At 38.5% G+C, this 10,688-nt stretch overlaps 1 protein-coding gene across 1 annotated transcript; it reads right to left on the reverse strand.

The window, feature by feature from the left end:
• Positions 1–618: 618 nt before the first annotated feature.
• On the reverse strand, positions 619–10,025 carry LOC108700597 (extracellular calcium-sensing receptor). Its single transcript, XM_041574700.1, is given in 6 exon segments — positions 619–1,520; positions 2,775–2,898; positions 4,712–4,936; positions 7,565–7,684; positions 7,687–8,412; positions 9,768–10,025. Coding segments are annotated over 6 exon segments (2,355 nt in total).
• Between the last annotated feature and the right edge of the window lie 663 nt (positions 10,026–10,688).

Below are 10,688 nucleotides of genomic sequence, written 5' to 3' on the forward strand. Positions count from 1 at the left end.
ATGACATACTCTTAGAGGGTCATGCAAAGACTTAAGTTTTGAAGAGCTATATAAACTGCAGATTTGTCATTAATGCTATCCTGCTGGTATGGACTTTGTGTGTGACTGCTTCCATTGAGACAAAGGTGATAAACATCTGTTGCACAGATGTTGCATGTGCGGTCACTGAAATCATGTTTTATGGAGGTTAGAAAAAAAATTAGAAGGCTTGATATTATCTACAAACAAGTGCAATGGTGAGAGTAAAATCAAAATGCCTTTTATTTTGGTCATATTGATCCTGTTACGTGAAAGAAATATTCTTATAGGTTACAAATGTTTCACCACATGGGTTGAAATGAATGAAAAAGAAGGGAAAAGACATGGTAGGATTAGATTTTAATGAGAGAATAAGCTATAGGACACATCTTGTCTTGGCCTGTGTTTTATTCTTAAAACAGCATGATGCAATACATCTTTAAGCCAGGAACACATAACTTTGCCAAAATCAACACAATGTCACAAGAAAATAAATATTTGCTTATCTGTCGATATGTCTTCTGATCTCACAATTCTACATCCTATTACGATATATTGTATGTATAAGGTGCCCATAGTCCTAATCATATCTCCAGGCTCTTAGCATTTTTTTCTTGTGATATATTCTCTGCTGTTCATTTCTGGGTGCAGTAATATTATATAACATTTTGGGAAAAATATGCAAACAAGAAGTCCAGCACTTGAAGACAGAATTGCAAATATTTCTACTGCCACTGTCTGTTTCCCCTTGGTACTTAGGTAAGCGGGTATAAATGTCACCCAAACACTGGCAAATACCAACATACTGAATGTAATGAATTTGGTCTCATTAAATGTATCAGGGAGTTTCCTAGCCAGAAAGGCAACTGATAGACTAATAGTAGCTAACAGACCCATGTACCCCAACACACAAGCAAATAACACCCTGGATCCTCCATTGCACTCAATCACTATGATTCCAATTTCTGCTGCCATATTAAAATCTGCAAATGGAGCTGCCCTGGTCAACCAAATAATGCACAGAATTATCTGAATCATTGTGCACACAGGGACAATATACACAGGAATTCTGAATCCTACCAATGTCTTAAGATTACTATCTGGATTTGTAGCACTAAATATCATAACAACAGTGATCGTTTTTGCTAGTATGACAGAAATGCAAAGTGAAAAAAAGACAGCAAACAGGACCTGGCGTATCATGCATATTAAATTGTTGGGTCTGCCAATGAATACCAAGGGACACAGGAAGTCAAACTTGAGGGACAGTAGAAGTAGGTAACTGAGCTCTCTGTTATTTGCCTTTACTATGGGAGTCTTTCTTTTGATTATAAACAGGCAGAACACTGAAAATGTAAGAAGACAAAATACGATTGAAATACAAGCTAAAGAGGAACCCAGTGCCTCATCATAAGAAAGGAACTGAATGAGCTTTGGAAGACAGTCTTCTTTTCTGCTATCAGGCCATTTGTCTTCTGGGCACTTGAGGCATTCACTGTCATCTAGAATAAATGAATATAGAAAAGAAGCTGCAGTTATTTATTTATTAATTTTATTGTTCTGTACAATGTTTGTGTTTGGGACTGGTCATTTTGCTTTCCCTTTAAGAAAACAGCCCCCTAATGTTGGCCAACTACCTTATATGGGCCTAATTATTAATTGGAGAGCTAAGGCAGCCCTTAGCCTCATAAGCTAAGTAAGCCTTTGTTTCCTGGGTCAGAGTATGACCCATAGTGTTCTATAACTTGGCCAATAGGTGGTAGCATCTAGGAATATATATTATCTGAGCACACATGTACTGAGGGTCCGTTTTGCTAATCCCTTTACTTCACCAGACAGTAAGGATGCAGTGGAACCTAGAAAGGTAAGGTCTAGATCTGGTCAGGTCTAGATCTAATAGGCTATTCACTTTCATAGATCACTCTATGTTGGAGCTATCTAAGTGCCTATTGCCCTGTCTCTGGTTCCCTGACTAGGCAACAATGCCTTTGGGAACTAATCCCTTTTATCACTCCTTGGTGGAGCCCAATGCTGCTTAATATGGGTAGCCCTAATCTGTCTTGCTTTCCTAGAGAGATTATTACAGGTTCTAGCTTTTCCTTACTAGCCCTGACTAATACTGACTCCACAGGAGGCTTCCTCAGAGAGGAAGGCAGAATCCTCTGCAGAATCTCTCTGAGCCACATGGCTCTGACATATTATATTATAGCACAGCGCGACCAAACACGTAGCACCTTCCTTAAACTAAGGATCTCCTTTGGGCACAATGTGTAGGGAAAGCAAAGTAAATAGTGATGGATTTACCAGTCCCCTACATTCTATTTTCCAGAATGTTTTATTAAGGGTATATTGTGTCCTTTCCATATAGACAGGGCCTTGAGTCCCTGCATTACTGAATCTGAGGGTCTATTGTGCAGCAGAATCAAGAATTTCTGCCTGAGATCCACTAAAGATTTAGTGGTCTGGGTATAGGTATCATCAATGTGGATTTGTTATAGAATTGTGCTCTATTCTTATATATATTCTGTATGTGTAATTCTGTTAGTTTTGCGCACATCTTTTAAAAACTGTCAAATTTGGAAATGTCTTTGCCGGAGCTCACCAGGGCACTGCCTGGTGCTTCACTCTCTGCCGTATACCTTCTCCTCCCTATTCTGTGCCATCCTCAAGTTAAAAACTGTTAAAGAATGGATTCAACTGTATATTTCTTTCTCAACCCTTAATATCTATTATCCATTAACTAATCTATTACACACCAAATGGATTGAGAATCTCTCCTTCAGAGCATGGCAGACAATCAAAGCAGCAGATCTTCTGTCCTTGAAGTGCAGCTCTTCTGTAGCCTTTGGGACATGGATCACTGCAAACTGAGACAGGGACCTATAAAGAAATGATAATATCTATGTATATAAGAGACTGGGTATGAGTTCAAATTAATAAATGCATGATTAATAAAACGTTTATGAAAATAAAATAAATCTGCCCAATTCAATTTCATTTGAATCAGCATTTGGTCTAAAGTCAGAACTGGCTATTTTTATCATTTATTTTATCATTAAAGGGGACCCGTCACATGAAAAAATATTCCAAATCCTATTTTATCACATTAGTCAAGCAAAATTAACTTTAATTACACTGTATAAATGATTCATTCAGTCTGGGATGTCCTAATTATAGCAAGTAGGTAGGAGCTATTTTGTTGATGCTGTTTTTAAGACAAGCCTTCCATCATCTCAGAATCTTGTTTGTGCACCAGAATGGGGGACCTGATGTCCATCCCCATGTCCTGGCTACACAATTAAATGGTGAAGAGAACGGGGGAATGTGGGGAGAGCAGTGACATGTAGGAAGTGCTGAATGGAAAGTGAAAGTAATTGTCTGCCCCGCCTCTATGCCTAAGGCATAGAGGAGGGGCAGGCAATATTTGATTGACAGTTGAAATTTATAAATGTGTTTACAACACCTATGAATGCTTTAACAAAAAATAGAATTTGGATTTCATTTGAAAAGGACTTTTGTTATACAGTTTTTTATGTCTGGGTGACAGGTCCACTTTAAAATATGAAAAGGGTCATATGATGGCATCTGCATTCACCTAGTCGTTAGATTAAAGGCATTCTTTGAATTTGTTAGCACCCCTGGAAATTTAACCCTTATGTATTCACCTGTATCATTATTAAGGTTCTGTTAGGTTTTTTTATTCATAACAATCGCCACATTTTGCACTTTGCCTAATTTAACCTTGAAAAAGACCCCAAGGAGAAGCTGCAATATTGGAAATTTGTGGGGGGAATAAAGGACCTTAAAAAACACAGATATTTGAGTTTGAAGTGTTTTATTGTATGCGTAACATTTGTTTATTTCCTAGCACCCAGTTTATTCCATTACTACAGTTACAAAAAAATGACTACACCATCTAAGCACAGACAAATCAAACTTTTGTTCCATTGTTTGACACACTGGGGCTCATTAATCAACATTGGGTGAATATTCACTTTGACAGTAATCCAAAAAAAAAAAATCAAATTTTGTTCTGCAGGTGGCTGCAATAATCTAATCACTGATTGGCTTCTATGGGTTACTGTCCAGGTGAAAATCCACCCAGTGTTGATAAATTAACCCCACTGTGTGATACAGTATGTAAATAGAATTGCACACTGGATCATGGTGGGTCATTTGACTCTTTCAACTATGAAGTAGCTTCATAACAAGAAAATGATCTATATTGAAGTGAGTGAAGCACCTTAGACTGAATCAATTATAATTTTGAAATAAAGGCTAACTCAGAGTTAGAGAGCTGAAAAGCAGGACAGGCCCGAATCTGTGGGTTCTGGCAAATGCCAGATGGGCTGCTGTAAGGTGCCATAGAAAGTCAGTATTTATTGGGCTGGTTGGGCCTCTATGTGGGCTGATTGGGCCTCTGTGTACCTGAAATGCCAGGGCCTATCTTAATTCTCATTCCAGACCTGAAGCAGGAAGTAGTGTTCTGGCTATTATGTTACACATCCAGTCACTCCAGCCTTTATACATTACATTTATGCCTAACTAACTATATTAGAAGCATTTTTTATTTTGCACAGCCTATCTATTTAAACACTGAACTGTTCCTTTAAACAGCAAGCACTGGCATCCTATACAGATTGGCGTCTATTGGATGCCATTTGCAGGGTTTACCAAGTCCAACAAAACTTACTTGGCCATGTCCTCCATTCCATAATATCTTGTTTAGTTGAATACTGAGTTCCTTGCCTTTCAAGCCGGCATCATAACTGCCTATATAGACATATTGATTACTTCCATTAGGGAACAGCTGCCAGTTCAAAATGTCCAAAAACATAGGAGCTTCCCCGTTCTCATCAAAATATATTCTTTTTCCTGCCGTGTTGTTGAAGTCGATATTTCTGATGTAATGAAGCAGCTAGGAGAAAAGATGGCACAATTTGCATTATCAGTTTTCAAGTAGTACGAATGCTGGCCTATATTGTAGTTTTAATAAAAATTAAAGATATATATAATTGACTTGGAGATTTTATAGTGCATAATATGCCCCTTATTGCAATTGGTATTAATCGTCATTGGAGAGGTTTAAGACAATCTAAAATCGCAATTTTAATTGCTTTGAAAGATCCCAGGTAAATTCTAAACAGGCAGATTCCCAGAGTAGACTTTGACTAACAGGTGAGCAACAATGACATTTGGTAGGTGTCTGGTATTGCTGGGATTCAAACCAGGAACCTTTGGGTTTCTGGCTCGATACCTTAACCATTTGGCCAGGTGAGCAGGTTGCTCACTATGTGTTGCCTGGCCTCTGCAGCCCCATCCCAGCTGCAGCCTGATTAGTTGCAATCAGCCAATCAGGGCTGACTCTGCCCTATTAAAGGCCAGCCCTTAGAACACTCCTTGCCGGATGCTCTCCCTAGTACTGCGGCAGCGCCCCTAACTAGTTTGTTCTTGCCCCTTTCCTTTGTTATTCCTCCTTGCCTTGGTATGCCTGTCCTTGTCTAGTCTTATCTTTCTTTACCCTATCTTGTTCCTTCCCAGCCTTGACCTTGACCCTTGCCTGTTCTCATTTCCAATTCCACCTTGTACCTTTCCCTGACTTCACCTTGTACCTGCCTTGCCTTGCCTGTTCCTGCTTCCTGTCCTGTTCTGCCTTGAACCCTGTCTTATAGCTTCCCTTGTCTCTCACTCTCCAGTGCTATCCGCTCCTCTTGCTATTCTGCTCCAGTCTCCCTCTGCTCTCCTGCTATTCAGTCCTCTCCTGCTCTCTTGCTAGCCAGTCTCCTTCTGCTCCATTGTCCTTCTGTATCCTGTCCTGTCCCCTAAATCTACGCCCACACCATCCAGTCTCATCCTCTTAGTCTGCCCCCCGATCTACACCCTCATCGCCCTGTCCAGTCTGGTCCTGTCCTGCTTCACTCTGCACCTGTTCCAGTTCAACTACGCCCTGTCTCCCTGTTCCTGCCTTTCCCTTTGTGTTCTGTGGACACAGCCAGTCCCTGCCTAAAGGACTCGCCTTCTCCCTTCAGTCTCTGCAGCTCCCCCACCTAATCCTTGACAGTAGGTGTACCAGAGGAATATAAAGACATATCAAGTTGGGTAACAGTCACAAAATAAATAAACTAAAGGCACCATTAAGTTACTGCTGACTATCTAGAATAGCAGAATAATCTGTTTCTACTGATATGAATTAAATATAAATGTAACTGGTGTATTAATATAATGATTATATTAAATTGATATTAAGGGAGGTTATTAACTAAAACTCAAATTGTTCTCATATTGTACCAGAAACAAACTCAACGTAACTCCCACCCACAAATTTGGCTTATTTACTAATAATTCTTGGAAAAATAAAATAGGATAAAAAAGCTGCGACTTTTTCGAATTGTCACAAACTCAAATTTTTGTTTGACACCCTAAAACCCAAAAATCACGATGGCAAAAAGCATCATCAAATGTTTAAAGGGACTTCTGACTTTTACATGAATTTGACTGGTTTTACATAGAGTATATAAACAAATAACAAAATTCAAAAGTTTTTTTCCTCTAAAAATTCCAGTAAAAAAATAAATAATAAATAACCTCCGAAATGTGCTGAAACTGCAGGCACATTAAACATCAGAACTGAAGATTTCTCAGCTATCCTCACGTTTAGGTTATTTGCCACTGAAAAATCATTTCTACAGAATCATTATTTTATTTCTTAATTAAACAGTTGTGCACTGCCATTTGTACATAGCTACACATTCTTGATAACGCAAATAATCCCATGCCCACACAAAGGGGCACATTTACTAAGCTCGAGTGAAGGATTCGAAGTAAAAAAAAAAGTTGAAGTTTTTTTTGGGTACTTCGACCATCAAATAGGCTACTTCGACTTCGAATCTAATGATTCGAACTAAAAATCGTTCGACTATTCGACAATTCGATAGTCGAAGTACTGTCTCTTTAAGAAAAACTTTGACTACCTACTTCGGCACTTTAAACTTACAGAGCTACAATGTTAGCCTATAGGCTTTCTAAGCTTTTTTTGATCGAAGGAAAATCATTCGATCGATGGATTAAAATCCTTTGAATTGTTCGATTCAAAGGATTTAATCATTCAAACGATTTTTCCTTCGATCGTTCGATCTAACTAAATGCGGTAAATCCTTCGACTTCGATATTCGAAGTAGAAGGATTTTATTTTGATGGTCGAATATCGAGGGTTAATTAACCCTCGATATTCGGCCAATAGTAAATGTGCCCCACAGGTTTGATGGGGCAGATGACTTAACTATAAAGGCTGCATTGGGCTCTCGTATGGCAACTGCACCCAACTAAATAGCGAGTTCTTTATTAAGCTATTTCATATTTGCATTAAATTGAATGCATTTCCTAGATACTTGTACATGAATAGCAGAATACTTTCTATCCAGCTTGAAAAATTGGAACAATGGAACATCTAATAAAGTCATAATATCCTGTAATAATAGATACAGGGACTGTTAGTTGCTTTATTTTAACATTTTAATCAATTTTATCTGTGAATTATATGCGGTACCTGCCAAGGCTGATGGTTATAAATATCAGCACAAGATCCATTTTTAAAAGGCCCTTTCCCTGGAACACAGTTCTTCATCTGGTGCAAAGAATGAGCTACTGCAAAGACTGCATTATGTACAGTACTTTGTATGTATATTTAAAGTCGTAGACCTCATATATATTGGTATTGATACTGTCCAGTCTCTCCTTTCCTGTGCACCAAACAGTGCCATTTTTAAGCAGCGCTGGAGATGTATTATTGTAGGCATCATTTCCCGGCCAAACACAGTGAAAAGCATTCTCCCAAAATGTCTTCATGTAAGGATCATCTGGAAATATGGAAGGATGGATGCTGTAAAGAAATTCCTTAAATCCTGGAATTTTCCCATTTTGAACTGCTATTGCAAGGCTCCCATTTAAGGTTGTTAAAATTTCTGTTCTGGGGAAGTAAGTAGTAATAGACCAGCCGGACGTTCCCACCCACACTTTGTCAGTGATATTGTGAAAAGAAGCCTGTTCCATTAAAGAGGCAAGGTTTTCTATGGTGCAGAATAAAACTATCAGTGCTGCTCTGGATTTCTTGATGACACCTATGATACGGTAGATAGACAATGTGGATCTGATTAAAGGAAGTGTCTCTTGAAATGCAATGCATCCACCATTTATATCCATTTCTCTAGTAAATAGCTGAGCACCTGACCTGCCAAAGTCATTATCTGAGTATATCATACCCACCCAGGTCCAGTTAAAGAACCTAACCAACTGAGCAATGGCAAACCATTCATAGTCAACATTATGTATTGTCCTGAGGAAGGATGGGAACTGTATTTTGTCACTCAATAAAGGCAGCCCAGAACCATAGCTGATCTGTTGAATAATAACAAAGAACAGATACAACCCAACTGTTTCATTCTATACATGTTTATAAATACATCATTATACTTGTACTGGGCTGTAAAAAGACACTTACATTTGACCCCTAAATGCTCATCCAGCACTGAAAATTTGATGGCGACGGCTTCGCTCACAGGGCCACACTTCGCCAGGCGTAGATTCGCCAGGACAACGCTAATTCACTAAAATCCGAAGTTGCGCTAGGGCGCTGAATGCTGGTGAAGTTGCGCTAGCATTACTGTGGAAAGCAAAGCGAACTTGCGCTAGCGTTGCCTAATTTGCATACGGCGGGAAGTTAAAGTTCAATGGACGTAAATGTTGCAGCAAATACATTACATTACACAAGCCTGGGAAACCTTAATAAATAAAATAGAGTTGTTATATTGCCCTACACATGAGCCCACTGTATAGTTTATGTGCCATATGTTAGGAAATGTAGGGGGGAAGCCTGGTACCCCAAAAAATGTTACGCTCTTTTGCAGCCTATCACCTGAAAAAATGAAAAGTCGACAGCGTTTTTGGGACTTAGAAAATTTTTCGAATAAACTTTGAGGAACTCCTATCTACTCTATTGCACTTCACCTGGTCTGAGGTGGTGAAGGCAAGTCTGGCGCAAGAGGTAACGTTCAGTAAAATCTGCATCTTAGTGAATTTGTGTAGTTACGTCCATTCGCCAGAGCGCAAATTTGCCTGTCATTAGGGAGCGAAGAAGCGCTAGAGTCTATCTCCTTCACTAGCAAAGTTACACCAGCAACTGTTAGTAAATTGGTGAAGTTCTGAAATGATGTCGTGCTGGCGAATTTTCACCAGCATTAGTCACTTCGCCCTTTAGTAAATTAGCCCCATATCTCTTGCCAACAATGCCTCTAGAGCAGGAACACAAATTTGTAAGAGGAGACCCTGTGGCAACCATATATAGATCAACGAATTTATGAGAACATAAGAAAAGGGACAATGTATGTATATTGCATGGTATTATAAATAATGTGCACCCACTAAGGGGCTAAAACCAATGATTAAAATCAAACGTATAATGGAGATAGTTGCAAATACTGCACCCTCCCAAATTGGTAAGAGATGACATTGTATGGGTACAGTTGTCTAATATTGAGATTAGTTTGATGCAAATGTGTTTAATGAATACCTTCAATACTTGTACCACTATGGGTCCATTTAGCAAGTACAACCACGTGTGGATGCAAATCACCGGGTGTCTGGAATTTTGAGAAAAACATGGCTTTGACTGTATTTATAAATAACCCATGCTATTGTAAATGAATCATATAAACTCAGTAATCAACTGACATTACTGCAAAGAGGTTATGTACCTGTGGATATCTGGTTAATCCCAAGATCCTGGCTAGAGGCACTGAGGCCTTAGATGGCATGTCACCAACAATAGCCAATGGCATGTGATCCTTGTCACAGTTAAAATTTGATACTCCTTTTTTTTTTCCTGACAAAATCCATGTCGCACCCATTAGTGATCGTACCTCGTTATAACAGGTATCATAGAGGTTGAAGCCCAGTGTTATATTGGGTAAAAGATCATTTGATGAATTAATTTCCATAAGTGCAAACACCATTGCTAGAAGGAAGCGATAAGATCTAATCTGAAAACTTAAAAATAAAATAAAAAACTGTCAAAAGGACAAATTGTTCAAAGGAGTCTTAATACTTGATATATATGATATTAGAAATCACCAAGGAGTTCAGTGACCATATAAAAACTCAGAACCACAGGCGGAGTTGGCTTCAAATAGCCTTACAAAGTCTAGCAGGAGTTAAATTATCCTTTGTAATCCACATCACTTCCATTTGTGTAATGCTATGGCCCCTTAGGGGGATATTTACTGAACTCTGAATGCGAAAAATTTTGATTTTTTTTTTTTTTTTTTTAAATCAGACTTTTTAAAAATCACATTTTTTGGAATGTATTAAACTCAGAGGATGGAAAAGTCTGAATCAGAAAATCCAGAATCTCAGACCTGTCGAGGTTGCATATAAGTTAATGGAAGAAGTCCCAATGATTTTTTGATGTGCGCTGGGTGTCGTGCAATATGGCGACGTTTTCGGGCAAAAAAACATAAGACCCGAGTTTTCGAGTGGAAAAATCTGAAAAAATTGTGAAAATTACCGTGGGATAATTTGATGATCCGTGGCTCAGATGTTTAGTTAGAGACAGTCATCTTTATTTATATATATATATATATATATATATATATATATATATATATATATATATATAT

Source organism: Xenopus laevis, chromosome 8S, assembly GCF_017654675.1.
Source record: "Xenopus laevis strain J_2021 chromosome 8S, Xenopus_laevis_v10.1, whole genome shotgun sequence".
NCBI classification, from domain to species: domain Eukaryota; kingdom Metazoa; phylum Chordata; class Amphibia; order Anura; family Pipidae; genus Xenopus; species Xenopus laevis.